We start from the raw sequence: 18,957 nt of genomic DNA, 5'->3' as shown, positions 1-18,957 counted from the left end.
ACAAAGTGTGCATGTAATTCTAAAGAACAATCATTATTATTATTAATACTGTCAAACGATTAATCACATCCAAAATAAGTTTTTGTTTACATATTGTGTGTGTGTAATGTGTATATTTATGTATACGCAAATACACTTGCATGTGTATATATTTAATAAAAATGTAAAATTTTTTATATAAAATTATATTTATATAAAATATAAATAATATATGAATAGAAATATATACACATGTACATATTTTTTAAATATATACATGTGTGTGTGTATTTATATATCCATAATAAATATACACAGTACACACACATATATTATGTAAACAAAAGCTTTTATTTTAGGTGCAATTAATCGCAGTTATTATACATTGTTGTTTTTTTATTAATAAAAATAATAAATTTACTTCATGTTTGGAATCAATTTGTCAGCTGAAACACTTGTCAAGAAAAATTATTTTAAGCAATAATATTGTTTTGTTTGGATTGATAAAATTAAACATTTTTAAAATAATATAAAAATCAAGAATATTCCGTTTTACTGTGAATGTCTCATGTTTTATGACAAAGTTCACATAATTTTTTGCTGCTATTATTTTAGCATGAATCATTAGTGCGTTATTCTAAACAAAAATATAGTATTATTAATTATTTTAAAGTAATTTCCTAGCGCATGCGATTTAAAAATATTAAATATTTATATTAGAAAAGAAGAAAAAAAACCTCTCCATTTCTGATTTTTTTTTTTGTTTCTGTTTCAATCAGAAACACCTCACACTGTTGAGATTAAATGTTTCATTGTTGAAACTGACTATTTAATTTCTTACATTTTTTTTTTATCTTAAAATGTATAATTTAACATTTTTTATGTCATAAAATGTATGACATATAAAGTCCCGTCCTATGAATATTCTAATTCACTCAGAAATACGGGATTTCTGAGGTTAATTGTGCTGAAAATGCTGTTTCAACTAGTATAGATGTAGAAAAGCTGAGCTCATGGGTTCATTTCTCATCGGTCGTGTACGGTTTCGTGTTTTAATACTGCCGTTCTGTGTTTAAACCCACGCGTCAGTCCACATACATGGGGGAGCTGGGAGACGCGGGCATCTGATCCAGGATCATGCAGACATAGCTGGCCACGTCTACCGTACGCTCCTCGTACATCTGAATGAAGGGATGTTTCTGAGAGACAGAGAGAGAGAGAGGAGAGAGAAGTCTGGTTTACTTTCATTTCTTTCACTCCACAGCACTTCTGCTTTAGTCTTCTTGAGAGTTTCGTATCCTTTGTAATGCACATCTCAAATGAATTGTGCTTTTATCTAGTGGTCGACCGATATCGTTTTTTTGACAGCCGATGCCGATATCTTGGAAAGCAGGGGGGGGCATAGCCGATATTAAAGCCGATATTATATGTTTTTAATTTTAATTAATATTTAAGAAATTTGAAATCATTTGACAATGGATTAAAAAATAAATGTGTAAACTAAACATACTTATACTTTAGATTACAAAGTATATTTCACAAATAAATAAATATTTAATAAAAATATAATTGAAAAGGAAGTAATAATCTGATTATTAAACAGACTTCTATCCGTATTAGACAGAACTGTTAACAACGAGAGAATGTGAGCACTGTGTGTTCAGGCGCTGCCGTTCTCAGCGCCGTCAAAATAAACATCCCTCCTCGAACACATCGGCCAAACAGAAAAACTTATCGGCCGATGCCGATATTTGAAAAATACCAAATATCGGCCGATATATCGGCTTTGGCAATATCGGGCGACCACTAATTTTATCACATCTGAAGCATTAAATATGGCTTAAAATGTTTTCAAAGAAGATCAAATATATTTGTTGAAATCAGCTAAAACACCTAAAAATATACATAAACTGACATCATAGTTATTAGGTTTTGTTGTCTCAACAGCTGTCGTGTTTATTTAAGAGCCAGGATTCACAGAATCTTGAAAATAAGACTTGGATAAATTAGGGTAGGATTTTTTAGAACTGGAAAAGTCACTAAAATTAATAAAATATAGGTCATGGAATTTTCTATGATGAATGTACATTTTTCTAAATATGTTCAAATCTTAATTTATTAGGTAGAGACTGCTTAGAAATTGCTATTTGTATTTGTTAATAATAATAAATATAACTAAATAAATAAATACTGGAAAATTCATTCTGGAATTATAGAATTTTATCATTTTAAAAGGTCACAACTCTTTAAAAAAAACATACAATATACAAATATAAAAATATTAAAGAATATTAATTAGATGCTTTAGGATAGTGGACATATACATATGTATTTTTTTGGCAGATTTTAAATAAATAGTCCATCATAGTGTGACAAATTAAATTCAAATATTTTTAAACGTAATCTCTTAAATAACATGACATTATATAATAATAATAACTATTCTTATTAATAAGAATAAGAATACTTTTTTGCTGTTCTTATGATGGCTCAAATCATTAATGAATATTATTCTAAACAAAAAAGAATTGTATTAATAAAACAGCTACACCAACAACAACAATTAATTTAATTTTAAAAAATGCTGTTTAAAACACTATATAGCCATATCCAGGGTTTCTCCACCTTTTGACAAATGCATTTCCTTGGCTTTTTATTTGGATGAGGATTTGGGAAAATAAACTCATATAAACACCCATTTCTAGCCAATTAAACCTTTTATGGCATAATTTCCAAGATCAGGATAAAATAAAATGAAAACTATGTCATGTCAAAAAGTGGCTTTCAGCAGAAAACAGGAACTCACCAGAAGCTCTTTGTACTTTGGCCTTTTTGACTCGTCCTTTGTAAGGCTGTTAGAAACAAAAAAAAGATTTAATTCAAGCCCTTGAGGGTCAAATGAATCATAAGCTCAATCTTGAGCTCTTGCAGTTGCTGTGAATGAGGAGCAGGAGGCGTCGTGTGCATCATGTGATCGCACAGTAAATCGGAGTTATTACATCCCGTCTGCGGAGTCAGCAAACTCTGAGAAAGAGGAAACGCTGGAGATCGCACAGTGTGACTGGTCATGTGTGTGTGTGTGTGTGTGTGTATGTCTCACCACAAGTTGACAAAGTTGATGAATTTGGGGGAGAACTGTCTCTCCTCTGAGCAGCTGAGCTGCGGCGGGTCGCCCTTCACCACCTGCGTCAGCTGATCGAACACACTGTTCCACTTCGGGTAGGGGAACCGTCCTGTGGCCAGTTCATACTGAAACAGCAGTTTAACACATCAAACGCACACAGAAATCACTTTCAGTACCACACACAGACGATCACATGACAGATCATCATCCTCACCAGTGTGATTCCCAAACTCCAGACGTCTGAGCGCACATCGTAACCCTGTCTGGAAGCGCTGGGGTCTATCCTCTCCGGCTGAGGGACAAACACACACAAACACGCACAGTCAACCATACAGAAAGACTCCAGACGTGACAGCAAAACTCAATTATTTACAAGTAATCAAATTTTGCAGCTGTTAATTTGGCACAAAGTGTGCATGTAATTCTAAAGAACAATCATTATTATTATTAATACTGTCAAACGATTAATCACATCCAAAATAAGTTTTTGTTTACATATTGTGTGTGTGTAATGTGTATATTTATGTATACGCAAATACACTTGCATGTGTATATATTTAATAAAAATGTAAAATTTTTTATATAAAATTATATTTATATAAAATATAAATAATATATGAATAGAAATATATACACATGTACATATTTTTTAAATATATACATGTGTGTGTGTATTTATATATCCATAATAAATATACACAGTACACACACATATACACACACACACACACACAAGCAATTCATTAAAACCGCATTTAAAGAAACGTTATCTCCCCATACACACAGTGATCAAGAATAGACTATTGCACATGTAGAATATATTTGTCCGACAACAGCTACATGGGATCCACGTACAAACAGTAATGTTAAAGAGCTAAGCTTCATTCATGGACACTCCTGCAGTTACATCACTCTACAGCACACGCACACGCACGCTCAGCTTCAGAAAGGACGACAGGAAATTACTTAACTTAATTTTTGATTAGTAATATGCATTGAAATTCATTTGGACAACTTTAAAGGTGATTTTCCTCAATATTTTGATTTTTTTTTGCACTTTCAGATTACAGATATTCAAATAGTTGTATCCTAACAAACCATACATCAATGGAAAGCTTAGAGAAATTGACCCTTATGACTGGTTTTGTGGTCCAGGGTCACATATATACATATACATATATATATATAAATAAACACATAAACACACACGGTTTTTAATGTTCAAATTATTATTATTATTTTATTTTATTACAAAAAATTACCCCAATAGCAGTGGCATCTTTAAATAAATAAAAATAAATCAATAAATGTAATAACATTTACTTTATTTTATTCTATTTATTTTTCAGCAGCACATTGAATTAATCAAAACTGACCGTAAAGGCATTCATAATGTTACAAAAGATGTCTATTTTAAATGCTTTTCTTTTGAAATTTCTATTCATTAAATAATCCTGGACAAAAAAAAAAAAAAAAAGTCACGTCAAAGTTCGTACCATATCATTACGTATCAATTTTGTATCAAAGTTGCCACAAAAATATGAAGCAGCACAATTGTTTTCAACATTGATGATAATCAGAAATGTTTCTAGAGCATCAAATCAGCATATTAGAATGATTTCTGAAAGATCATTACGCAAATACACTTGCATGTGTATATATTTAATAAAAATGTAAAATTTTTTATATAAAATTATATTTATATAAAATATAAATAATATATGAATAGAAATATATACACATGTACATATTTTTTAAATATATACATGTGTGTGTGTATTTATATATCCATAATAAATATACACAGTACACACACATATATTATGTAAACAAAAGCTTTTATTTTAGGTGCAATTAATCGCAGTTATTATACATTGTTGTTTTTTTATTAATAAAAATAATAAATTTACTTCATGTTTGGAATCAATTTGTCAGCTGAAACACTTGTCAAGAAAAATTATTTTAAGCAATAATATTGTTTTGTTTGGATTGATAAAATTAAACATTTTTAAAATATAAAAATCAAGAATATTCCGTTTTACTGTGAATGTCTCATGTTTTATGACAAAGTTCACATAATTTTTTGCTGCTATTATTTTAGCATGAATCATTAGTGCGTTATTCTAAACAAAAATATAGTATTATTAATTATTTTAAAGTAATTTCCTAGCGCATGCGATTTAAAAATATTAAATATTTATATTAGAAAAGAAGAAAAAAAACCTCTCCATTTCTGATTTTTTTTTTTGTTTCTGTTTCAATCAGAAACACCTCACACTGTTGAGATTAAATGTTTCATTGTTGAAACTGACTATTTAATTTCTTACATTTTTTTTTTATCTTAAAATGTATAATTTAACATTTTTTATGTCATAAAATGTATGACATATAAAGTCCCGTCCTATGAATATTCTAATTCACTCAGAAATACGGGATTTAAAAAAAAAAAAAAAGTCACGTCAAAGTTCGTACCATATCATTACGTATCAATTTTGTATCAAAGTTGCCACAAAAATATGAAGCAGCACAATTGTTTTCAACATTGATGATAATCAGAAATGTTTCTAGAGCATCAAATCAGCATATTAGAATGATTTCTGAAAGATCATGCGGCACTGAAGACTGGAGTAATGATGCTGAAAATTCAGCTTTGATCACTGAAATGCATTACATCTAAAAATACGACTGTTTTTACTGTATTTTGGTCAAATAAATGCAGCCTTAGCGAGCAGCAGAAGAGACTTTCTTCTGTTCAAAAACATTTCAAAATCTTACCAACCTCAAACTTATGAATGGTAGTGGTAATGAATCTATAAATGAATAAATCTTACTGCCATATATGGTCTGCAGCCTGCGTCTCTGGTTTTGGCGATGGAGTCGACCAACTGCCCGCTGATGCCAAAATCACACAGCTTAATGTTGCCTTTCCTGTCCAGGAGGATATTTGATGGCTTTATGTCTGCAGAAAGACCAGGAAAGAGCTTCAGTCCGAGTAAAACAGAACTCATTCATATCCAAACCCACTTATACCTCCTCAACAAAAACACACAAACAGAAATAAACCGATAGAGGTCAGAAATGAAAGACTTCTAGAAGACGCCATTATAATTCTGCCTCTCTTACCTCTGTGAATAATTTTCAAGTTTTCTTTTAAGTGGTTAAGTGCTTTCACAGTCTGAAACGACACAGAAGAACACAGCATTTTAATGAACGCTAACGAAACGCATCACTTAATCAATGCCAAAGTGGAATTAAATGAATGAAAACTCACAACTAATGTTATTTTCCCTAAAATCTCCTCTGGAATCACTTCGTCTAAAGAGGAATAAACGTATTTGTAGAATTTGTCGAAGGAGATAGACATGAGCTCCATGCATATCCAGCAATCCCCCTGAGAAAGACAAAGACAGAACAAGCGTCTTGAGAGGAAAGACTCTCTCAGAAAGCATGAGGCGGTAAGCAGACCAAACGGACAAACCTCTCTGAAAAGAGCCCCGTAAAACTGGACGATGTAGGGACAGTCGCTGCTCCTCATGACCACATCCAGATCCATCAGTAGCTGCTTCTGTTCTCGCTCGTCAACCGTCGACCGGATCCTCTGTCACACAAACACACACAGATCGAGACCGTCAGCTTATCTGATCCACACTGCAGCTTATTATTATTATCTGGTTGATTTCAAAAGAGAACATATTATGCACAAAGCACATCATTTTCTTCCCAAATGTTTGAAAGCAGTTTGAAATGAGAGAGTCAATGTAAATGCATTTTTGTAAATATTTTATTATATCTTTTCATGTGACAACACTGAAGAAATGACACTTTGCTACAATGTAAAGTAGTGAGTGTACAGCTTGTATAACCGTGTAAATCTGCTGTCCCCTCAAAATAACTCAACACACAGCCATTAATGTCTAAACCGCTGGCCACAAAAGTGAGTACACCCCTAAATGAAAATGTCCAAAATGTATTGGGGTGATATCATAAAGGTAACTGTGACAAGGAATTTAAATTGTATTTCACTTTGTAAATTAAAATAAAAGTTAAAAAAAAATTAGGTGAAAACCAGTGAAAATATGACATATAATTTAAAATGAATAATTAGTACATGAAATAGTCAAAACAACTGTAGTAGCCCAATTTATAAAAGGTGTAATTTTCCATCATTCAGTTACTATTCTTAAAGGACTTAAGATATTTGATATCTTCAGTAACTTCTTCGTTTATCTGTATCTTGTTTTATCAATTAAATTTAGTATTCTGAGTGACTTATTATGAAAAAAAGCATTGGTAATAGTAAGTCTTCAGCCTACACCTTTTTTGGTTAATATGTAAAATGATGTATAATTATTATGCAATTGTGTAAGACGACTGAAATAATAAAAGCTTGATGATATTGTGACCAAGAACTGGCAATTTAGAGAAATATATATATATATATATATATATATATATATATATATATACACTTTTTTTTTCTGAAATTGATGATACCACAACAAAAGGCAAAAGTCATTCAAATAATGGTCGTCAAAACAGAAGAAACTCTGTACATTTTTTAATTTGTGGGTGTTATTTAATTTTGGGGTACAATTTCCAGCCATCTAAAACGAATAGAATTATTCAATATTTGATAGACATAACTTTGTGGAAAACAAATAATACATGCTGTGCTAAAGGTTATCCTGTTTATGTGGTACTGTATGCATCAAACTAAATATGGTTTAAGGTTCTAACACCATGAACCTCACAAAATGAACCAAATCCAATTAGCTAGGCTTATTTTGCCCTTATTTTACGTGGAGGTGCACAAACAACTTTCATTTCTAGTATGGTACCAAATACAACTTTGGTGTTCTGGTCTATACTGACTCTTGGAAAAGCTTGCCTTTTCAAGAAGGCTGTGTGCTTTATTGATCACACACACACACAGTTTTTAGCTTTCAAAAACAACCTAAAGTGTAACAGAAACCGATCAGTAACTTATGCGTCTTACTTTGACGGCCATGATTTGTCCACTGGGTTTGTGCACCATCTTGTTGACGGAGCCGTACGCTCCTCGGCCGATCTCACCAAGATCCTTCAGGTCTTCGGCTGTGAAGTCCCAGTGCTGCTCCGGAGAGATCTTCAGCTTCCCAGACGACTCGATACTGTGTGTCCGCAGCCGCTCTCTGAAAACACACACGCATACATGCATGTGAAGACGATCATGGCTAAGGCTGAAAAGACAAAACTGAAGTCTTGACATTATCCACAAACGACAGTTCTGAGTTGATGGCCAAAACTCACAGGTTGATGATTAGGGCTGCAACAAATTATTGTTATAATTTTTTTTTTTAAATCCATTAATCTGACATTTATTTAATTGATACATTTGGATTGCAAAAAAACAACAACAACATGTAATTCCATTTCACTTGAGAAAGCAATGTTATGAATACCAGAAACAAGAGTTTTAAGTGAAAAACTGTTTACTGAGAGTAATCCACGCCACTCCAGTCCATCAATTAATGTCTTGTGAAGCCAAAAGCTGTGTTTGTGTAAGAAACAAATCCATCAAGGCGTTTTTTTAACTTCAAACTGTTGCTTCCGGCTAATATTTGAGTCTATAATCCATAATATTGCTTTCTCCAGTGGAAAAAGGTGTCTCATCTGAATCAGGAGAGAAATCTGCACAGAATTGATAAGCAAAAACAGTCCAAAACGGCTCTAAACAAATATGTGGGTGGATTTTGATGTGAGAGACAACAGGAGATGGACTTTATCCCCTGAGAGTTTTATGGATTATAGACTGGTATTTTAGCTGGAAGCAACAGTCTGAAGTTAAAAACGTCACAATGGATTTGTTTCTTACAGATATGTAGTTTTTCACTTCACAAGTGAATTTTTGGCTATTGCTACAAATATACCCCAGCGACTTAAGACTGCTTTTGTGCTCCAGGGTCACATATTGTTTTTTTAAATCCATAAAATAAAGAAAAATAATGTTAAACCAAATCTAACACTGATTATAGCTAGTTTTGTAAGGAATAATATTGATCAGACTGCTGAATTAATGAAAATTAATATAAACGTTAAATAACACTTTTTTTTCTTTTCTTATTTCAGTATTTTCTCCCTGTATTTTGGTCTGTAACCCTATTCATCTTTCTATAGATATTAAAAATAAGTTCTGTGAAGGGAAAATGTAATTTGTTTGCCATTTTATTCCGTTTCTTTTCTTTCGTTATAATAATAATAATTCACAAGGCAGTTGTGTGACTATTTCTGCTCTTCTCATAATAAACAGATGCACATTTCACCTCAATCCACAATTTCAAGGAATTATGAGACTTTACAGAGATATCAGTGTTTTGAGGGTCGTGTGAAGAGACCAAAGTTCACTAGAGACATGCACATCTGAGCACCAGGAGAGGAACCCAAGAGCCAGATTTCCTAAAGCCATCAGAACATGCTGAAGGTGTAAAACATCTTCATTAGAAAAAAATATAGAGGGTGACGATGGCTTTAGCAAATCTGGCAGCAGAGGACAGTGACTGCAGTCCGACATGCTCAAACCCTGCGTTTAACGTCACCAAATCAGCTAATCTTTCCCCATCTACAGCCACTCAAGACAACAGAGCGTTAAAAAGATCTGATCACATCCGGACACAAAACGGACGATCTGAAACGAAAACTAAAATCAAACTTACCTTCATCACACACAAAACCTAACACAAGCCAAACACAAAATTATACATGAATCTGTAATGTGCAAACTGTACGGTCCATCTAGACTGCGAGAGGTGCGCTTTTATAAGCACTAAAAATAGCCACCACAGAAATGAAGCCAATGCAACATGACAGAATCACAAAAACATTTTTTTTACTTTTATTAGTTAAAAACGGAAAATAAAGTTTTCGTAATTAAATTTGGGTAATTGAACTCTATCTGCTGTTCAGGGCATTTTGATATTTCACCTTAATACATTTTACATAATTTTACTCTAGAATCATTTTTATTTACAGTGAAAATGCATCAAAACAAATTATCAAAGAAATTAAATGTCACTGTTTTGGTCACTGTTTCTTTCCACCAAAACTAGTTAATCAGAAACATTAAAAGAAAAGAAAAAGAAACCGAGAACACAGAAACCACAAATAATATTACTGATATGTGACCCTGGACCACAAAACCATTAATAAGGGTACATGTTTGGAAATTTGAATAAATAAGCTTTCCATTGATGTATGATTTGTTAGGGTATGACCATATTTGGCCGAGATACAACTATTTGAAAATCTGGAATCTGGGGGTGCAAAAAAATCTAAATATTGAGAAAATCGCCTTTAAAGCGGTCCAAATAAAGTTCAATGCATATTACTAATCAAAATTAAGTTTTTATATATTTATGGTAGGAAATGTACAAAATATCTTCATGGAGCATGATCTTTACTTAATATCCTAATTATTTTATGGCATTAAAAAAAATTTGATAATTTTGACCCATACAATGAATTTTTGGCTATTGCTACAAATATACCCCAGCGACTTAAGACTGCTTTTGTGCTCCAGGGTCACATATTGTTTTTTTAAATCCATAAAATAAAGAAAAATAATGTTAAACCAAATCTAACACTGATTATAGCTAGTTTTGTAAGGAATAATATTGATCAGACTGCTGAATTAATGAAAATTAATATAAACGTTAAATAACACTTTTTTTTATTTTCTTATTTCAGTATTTTCTCCCTGTATTTTGGTCTGTAACCCTATTCATCTTTCTATAGATATTAAAAATAAGTTCTGTGAAAGGAAAATGTAATTTGTTTGCCATTTTATTCCGTTTCTTTTCTTTCGTTATAATAATAATTCACAAGGCAGTTGTGTGACTATTTCTGCTCTTCTCATAATAAACAGATGCACATTTCACCTCAATCCACAATTTCAAGGAATTATGAGACTTTACAGAGATATCAGTGTTTTCTAAAACTATAATTCAATGCTTGTGTCACCATATAATTGCAAACTTATAAGTGAAAATTAAGTCATATGACAAAAGAGAAATTAAAACAACGTTAACATAAAACAAACAACACTTAAGCACCAAAAAGCCCTTCAGATTCATGAAAGTAACTGGGAAATGAGTGCAAGCACATCTCTGAGAAATGAAGGACTATTTTCCCTCCACCACAAGAATGTGAGGATCCGAATACCAGAGGAACGGCATTTCTGAAATCTCACGACATGTGCGTCCATGTCCCAACAAGCTGGTGTTTGTTCGAGATGCTCATGCCAAAAACATCCCAGCAGTGCTTCAACACTAAACAAAATGCAAACCGAAGAAACAGGGAAGACAGCTACTACACCCAAGGCAATGTTCACTGCACCGGTTAGTAGAAAGCCACCCAAACACCTCAGTAAACAACCATCAGAGCTTCCATTACTGTATGCTAACCATTGATCATTGTAGAAAGGACATGCGTGATCATTAAAGAGATCTTGATCAAGTGCAGGCTGATTTTGATTAAATGGACTAAATCAAAAGAAAGTCAGGACCAATCGACTGTCCAAGAGTGAATCTTTTTGCTCCAAAGTCAATGGAAGCTCAAAGTCTAAGACTTGTGCCGATTTCTCACTAAAATCCTCTTTATGTTGTTGTTTGACACAGATATATGAACATTTAAGTTACCGAATGGAAATACTGACTACCAATATGTGTTTTTTAAAGGGGTCATATGTGACATTGCTAAAAAGAACATTATTTTGTGTATTTGGTGTAATGCAATGTAAGGTTCAAAAAACACATTATTTTCTACATAATGTGTATTATTGTTTCTCCTCTATGCCCCGCCTTTCTGAAACGCGTCAATTTTTACAAAGCTCATCGGTCTGAAAAGCGAGGTGTGCTCTGATTGGCCAGCTATACGGTGTGTTGTGATTGGCCGAATCCACACTCTAGCCCCCGGCTTCTGCTCACTCTAGGCCGCCGTGTGTGACGCTGTGTTTCGTTGTGAAAGCAAAACTACTTTGTTTGGTCTTCCAAAAATGGACACGACTTGAAATCAGTGGTTAAGTTGTATTTACAACACTGTTCCAGAACACTTCAACCCAAATATTCAGATGTGTCCAGCGCATTTTATGGAGGACTGTTTCCTGATCCTGGGAGAGTAGACTACAATGCCGGCTGTTCTGACTCACAGACTGCAAGTAAGTTTTTTATATTTAAAAAATTTGCCACTGACTATTCAAACACGAGTTTTGAGCAGTGTAGAGTAGCACTTGTTGTTTGTAATTTCTTCGATCACAAATGCAGACATGGTTTTATGTTTACGTGGCGCGATGCAATGCAATGCGTAAAAAGACAGTATAAGTCATTATAATCCGTAATTATGTCCCCACTGGATGCAACAAATGTCTCGTTTATAATGGGTTTTAATGTGTTTGTCTCGTCGCTCCGGCCGGACAGGACATCACAATATGGTGAGGGGCGTAACTTTTCCGTCTCACGCTTGAGGTTTTCGGCCAATCATAACGCACTGGACAGCTGGCCAATCAGGGCACACCTCGCTTTTCAGAACGATGAGCTTTGTAAAAATCCTTTCTGTTTCAGAAAGGCGAAACAATAATGTACAGTATGTGGAAAATAATGCGTTTTTACATTTCAATAATTTAAATAGTTGTCACCATTTATCAAATATAATTTTTATTTAGTATATTAGGCTAATGACATTTTCTTGCTTTACTATAAGATGGCTTTAGTTTGTATAGTCAATACAATTTCTTAGTATTTTTAACTATAACATTAAAATACTAGTGTAGTACAAATCAATTTTTTATTAAAAAAGCAAATAAAAAGCAGTCCAACAAACACTATCATGATGCATAAAAACAAAACAAACAAATAAATACATAAAACATTTTCATTATGTATTTATTATTTATTTGCTATTCTCAAAACATAACGGCAGTATTTGTTGTCATCATTTATCAATTGTATATAATGTACATTTATATAATATCATTATAATCAGTTATTTAAGGTAAAGATTGCATTACGGCTTCATTCTCTTTAGGCAAAACGTTATGTCCTTTTTTTTTTAAATAAACTTTAGAGTTATATTCTTCATATTTGTATTATTTTATTATTTTGTGGTTACACATGGCTGCAAAATTTGCACATTATAAGTTGATCTAGGACTCTGGGACAGACCACCCGCCACTAGCATGCAGAACGATCTGTCCAAGACCGGCACAAGTCCAGCAGAAACCGATTAGTGTCGGGCAGAGGACAGGGTCCCCGAAACCAGCGAACAGACACACTACAGAAAGATTGGCTTACTTTGATGAAGTCCAGACAGGTTTATCTGAAACCCTGGTGGTGAGAAGAACAACGGACACACGGTTTGAACACCTTCATTTGCAGCATCTGTTCAAGTAGTCCAATGCTAATTCGGTCATAATCTGCTCTTCATAGCAATGAAGTCTCAATAAAACCTTAAAATCCAAGAGAACCACCTGCCAGATCTCACACTGAGCATCTGAAGCTCTCACTCAAACCAAACCTTTGTGCCGGGATGTGCATCAGTGAACCGGTAATCATGGGAAATGTGTGTACATGCAGAGGAGGTTCACACACAACAGCAACCGGAAACCAGCAGAACGTAAAACAAAGGAAAACACCAGACTAAGAGAGAAATGAAGGAGAGAAAATCAACATGAAACAGTTCAGAGAGGGGATATAAACAGCAGTTGTTTCTGGGGAAAACAATTTCACAGGGTCTCACCGTGGTCCGGCATCAGGGAGGATTGTGGGTAAGAAGAGGCGAGAGATAAAGGGAGAGAAATATCATGAGGGGAAATATTGAGTTTCATTGCTTAAATACATCGATTTAAAAGAATCCGTCCAGCCGGAGTTTGGGAACTTCAGAATGCAAAAATAAAGCCTGGAAAAAGATTCATGTTAGGTTATTTCAAGACAAATACACTGAAGAAGAAGAAAAAAAAAAAGGAAATCTAAAACAATTTTCACTCAGAAATTGCTAGCAAACTTCACACGTTACACATTCGAATGAAACATCCTGCTCTTCATAGCAATGAAGTCTCAATAAAACCTTAAAATCCAAGAGAACCACCTGCCAGATCTCACACTGAGCATCTGAAGCTCTCACTCAAACCAAACCTTTGTGCCGGGATGTGCATCAGTGAACCGGTAATCATGGGAAATGTGTGTACATGCAGAGGAGGTTCACACACAACAGCAACCGGAAACCAGCAGAACGTAAAACAAAGGAAAACACCAGACTAAGAGAGAAATGAAGGAGAGAAAATCAACATGAAACAGTTCAGAGAGGGGATATAAACAGCAGTTGTTTCTGGGGAAAACAATTTCACAGGGTCTCACCGTGGTCCGGCATCAGGGAGGATTGTGGGTAAGAAGAGGCGAGAGATAAAGGGAGAGAAATATCATGAGGGGAAATATTGAGTTTCATTGCTTAAATACATCGATTTAAAAGAATCCGTCCAGCCGGAGTTTGGGAACTTCAGAATGCAAAAATAAAGCCTGGAAAAAGATTCATGTTAGGTTATTTCAAGACAAATACACTGAAGAAGAAGAAAAAAAAAAGGAAATCTAAAACAATTTTCACTCAGAAATTGCTAGCAAACTTCACACGTTACACATTCGAATGAAACATATTATTTCGAAGTAGAAAGACAGAAATAGTATTTTCTCTTAAAACATACTCCAATAATCTTATTCACACTTTAGAAAAATATTTTTTATGACAATAAGGAAGTTTTGCAACACAAAGCTATAATGAAGATGATGCAATAATATTACCATGTATAAAAACTCAAATAAATAAGGATAAAATAAATTGTACCTCTTGTAGTTCTTATTACTGTACAGTAATTTGATTATAAATAAATTAGTCATAAATAACTTGCACTATTGTGTATTTGTTCATTAATTACATAATGATAGTATTTGTAATCATCATTTAAATATATTTTTTTATATTAGGGTAATGAGATTGTTTGCATCAATGTAATAAGATGGCTTAATTTCCTTAAGACAAACCTATATAGTTATACAATGTTCATGTCCAAACCGTTCAATGTAAAGTCAGTAACTACCTGAATCACTCTGAAACCTCCTGCATGAGCTGATGTCTGAAAATCAAAATGAACTGCATCAGTTTGGACAGAATACCCAGTTTAGAGGCAACTGAGGTTGGCCTAGCGAATTTTAGAGCAAAACTAACCCATAACAGATTACAGTCTATATGGCAGCATCTCATAGAGGAACTGAAACATCTTCAATATCAAGTCAAACAAAACAACAATTGTAATGATCTTGGTGATGACTTTATGATAAACACAATTCATGCACATTGGTGTCCTTGTTCAAACCTGCAACCTTTCAGTTACCAGCCAATATCTTTAACCACCACACCAAGTCCAAAATAAACCATTCAAAGCTAAAATTAGTACTAACTCATTAGAGCTGTTTGTTTTCCACACAGATCCACATTTGATGTTAAATACCGCAAAATGCCACATTCACGCTGGTTAATGTCCTAAACTAACCCACATTCTACCTTAAATGCAACGTTTTGGTAGATGATCTATTCTAAATGACATATTCAATCATTCATATTAAATCATGAATATATGATGTGGCAATTGGAGTCATAAAACTACCCAAATTACAATCGTAAAAGTGTCATTCTTGAGACGTGGGACAAAACAGGTCCAGCAAGGGTAACTGCTTAAAAATAAAAATATTTTCAATTTTAAAATGTCATGAGGGATTAATAATAGAATGTATTTAACACAATTATCACCTTCAATTTAATTTTCTCATTATTATTAATTACATAATGATAGTATTTGTAATCATCATTTAAATATATTTTTTTATATTAGGGTAATGAGATTGTTTGCATCAATGTAATAAGATGGCTTAATTTCCTTAAGACAAACCTATATAGTTATACAATGTTCATGTCCAAACCGTTCAATGTAAAGTCAGTAACTACCTGAATCACTCTGAAACCTCCTGCATGAGCTGATGTCTGAAAATCAAAATGAACTGCATCAGTTTGGACAGAATACCCAGTTTAGAGGCAACTGAGGTTGGCCTAGCGAATTTTAGAGCAAAACTAACCCATAACAGATTACAGTCTATATGGCAGCATCTCATAGAGGAACTGAAACATCTTCAATATCAAGTCAAACAAAACAACAATTGTAATGATCTTGGTGATGACTTTATGATAAACACAATTCATGCACATTGGTGTCCTTGTTCAAACATGCAACCTTTCAGTTACCAGCCAATATCTTTAACCACCACACCAAGTCCAAAATAAACCATTCAAAGCTAAAATTAGTACTAACTCATTAGAGCTGTTTGTTTTCCACACAGATCCACATTTGATGTTAAATACCGCAAAATGCCACATTCACGCTGGTTAATGTCCTAAACTAACCCACATTCTACCTTAAATGCAACGTTTTGGTAGATGATCTATTCTAAATGACATATTCAATCATTCATATTAAATCATGAATATATGATGTGGCAATTGGAGTCATAAAACTACCCAAATTACAATCGTAAAAGTGTCATTCTTGAGACGTGGGACAAAACAGGTCCAGCAAGGGTAACTGCTTAAAAATAAAAATATTTTCAATTTTAAAATGTCATGAGGGATTAATAATAGAATGTATTTAACACAATTATCACCTTCAATTTAATTTTCTCATTATTATACCAAATCTATGTTTCTTAATGTCCTCTCACTACGTCTAAAACAATGTGTCCACAGAGAAGGCTTCAAGCATTCATATGCAATAAAATGGATAGAAATGTTTTTTTTATGATGAAAAAGAGCTTGTTTTATCAAAAGCAACACTTAATATACATAAAATTCTATAAATAATATACATAATATACATAAAATCATATACATAAAACCCATTTGTGTTTTAAATTAAATGATTATTGTTTAGCATTTAAAAGGGTTGTTTGTCCATTTATGGACAACAAATAATTAAAAATACATTTAATTTAATACAGTGTTGTTGTTTTGTTCGCTCTCTCATCGTTGATCATATTTGTGATACCAGTGAAACTGTTTCTGTCACATCACTCCTGCCAGCCTCCTGATCTTCAGTCTTTAGTAGAGCATTCATTTCATATGATTCCTCTGTTTTCTGGTTCAGGGTTGATCCATTGAAAGAAGTTTCTTCAAACCCTTCTGCATTCTAGGTAAAAAAAAATACAATATTTAAGAAAAATAAGCAACCTTTAATAGCAGTGCAAGAAAACATCTTAAATATATATGATCTTATAAAAGATTTTCACCTGAGAATCCTGGTTCTGGTTTAATCTGGTAGCTGGAAGGTCATTACACCTCACTGCTTCCTGGATTAGAAGTATGCACATTTATATTTGATGTATTTACATTTGCATTTATGTATTTTGCAAGTGATTTAGAATAGAGCAACATAAGCAATTCATCACAAAGTGAACAGTATTCTTAGTATACAATGCCAGGGTTTTTTTTTTTTTAGAAAGATATGGTAAATATATTAACCGTTATGCACTGTTCGTTTGGAGTGAACACTTGGGGCTGTTTGAGGTCCCAGAGACGAGCGTAATCGTTCTGCATTGTGAATGTGTGGAAGGGCTGCCCCTTTTTTATAACGTATTTTGTGGTCTGCATTGTGGTGGATTTAGTGGTTTTATTTGACAAAAGAAAAAGTGTAGATTTGATCATTTCTCTATTCATTTCAATATGGGGTCTCTAGGACCCCAAACATCCCGAGAGTGACTTTTTTTTCACACTAACATATGACCAGATATCAATCCAGCTTTATTTTTTATGTGTAGAGTTACAACGTGTTGACAACTCATGCCATTTAAATGAATGGGGAAAAAAATTCTCTCTCCAGCAAACAGACAGCAAAAAGACCCCGAACAGTGCCTAAGGGTCAAATACATTTCAGGTTGGCAGTAAATCTCAAATCAGTGCAGTTGCACTAACCTGACAACACTGCAAACACTTCATGTCTGAAATCCCTATGTGTTAAAAGCAGTGAGGGAACGATTTTTGGTTATGTCTCAAAACACAGATGCACTAAACCTGATTCCTAGATTGAACATTCAACCTTAATGAATCACTCGTTGTTCTCATTTAATCATCCATTTCTGCTGATTAGCACATCTAAATCTCTGAATTGCTTTAGCAGTGATGTTGAGGTTATGTTTAGTTGGCCTGTCTCAGTTGAATATAGTGTTGGTGTTGAATAAAGAAATAGAAATATTTTACACAATCTCTATATCAAAATATAGAATTTACACCCCTTCTATGAGAAGCTTGATCAAGGAAGATAATCTGTGGTCAGATATTTGAAGAGTTCCAATGCAAAAGCCTCTAAAAGCCATCTCGGTCAAAAATTAGATCACTAAGTGAATGCTCGCCACACATAGTATATGTTCATCAAGTACTTTCACTTCAAATGCGCTTAATCCCAGCCTCAACCCAACCAGAAATACCAGTACTTACATAGAAACCTATACATAGTAGCCAGAAAGAAATGCTAATTACACCCCTTCTATGAGAAGCTTGATCAAGGAAGATAATCTGTGGTCAGATATTTGAAGAGTTCCAATGCAAAAGCCTCTAAAAGCCATCTCGGTCAAAAATTAGATCACTAAGTGAATGCTCGCCACACATAGTATATGTTCATCAAGTACTTTCACTTCAAATGCGCTTAATCCCAGCCTCAACCCAACCAGAAATACCAGTACTTACATAGAAACCTATACATAGTAGCCAGAAAGAAATGCTAATTTTAAAGA

The 18,957-nt window shown here is 33.5% G+C and overlaps 1 protein-coding gene across 1 annotated transcript; it reads right to left on the bottom strand.

The window, feature by feature from the left end:
* Positions 1-894: 894 nt before the first annotated feature.
* LOC107601595 (dual specificity mitogen-activated protein kinase kinase 4) lies at positions 895-8,272 on the bottom strand. Its single transcript, XM_016293838.1, has 9 exons — positions 8,100-8,272; positions 6,582-6,701; positions 6,375-6,494; positions 6,227-6,278; positions 5,935-6,062; positions 3,318-3,395; positions 3,080-3,228; positions 2,786-2,831; positions 895-1,178 (listed from the first exon to the last, which is right to left on the bottom strand). Exons 1-9 carry the CDS (start codon positions 8,136-8,138, stop codon positions 1,065-1,067), a joined length of 846 nt encoding a protein of 281 aa, XP_016149324.1. The 5' UTR covers positions 8,139-8,272; the 3' UTR covers positions 895-1,064.
* Positions 8,273-18,957: the final 10,685 nt, after the last annotated feature.

This window comes from Sinocyclocheilus grahami, unplaced genomic scaffold, assembly GCF_001515645.1.
Source record: "Sinocyclocheilus grahami isolate Dianchi unplaced genomic scaffold, SAMN03320097.WGS_v1.1 scaffold307.1, whole genome shotgun sequence".
In the NCBI taxonomy this organism is placed as follows: domain Eukaryota; kingdom Metazoa; phylum Chordata; class Actinopteri; order Cypriniformes; family Cyprinidae; genus Sinocyclocheilus; species Sinocyclocheilus grahami.
This window is presented reverse-complemented; position numbering and strand designations above follow the sequence as displayed.

What these genes read in the sequence shown, in the direction of transcription:
- LOC107601595 (XM_016293838.1), bottom strand. Translation starts at nt 8,138, where the DNA reads ATGGTGCACAAACCCAGTGGACAAATCATGGCCGTCAAA. An exon ending in TAGGGAAAATAACATTAGTT is followed by an intron (nt 6,279 to 6,374) that starts GTGAGTTTTCAT and finishes GTGTCGTTTCAG; the next exon opens with ACTGTGAAAGCACTTAACCA. An exon ending in ATCAACTTTGTCAACTTGTG is followed by an intron (nt 2,832 to 3,079) that starts GTGAGACATACA and finishes TGTTTCTAACAG; the next exon opens with CCTTACAAAGGACGAGTCAA.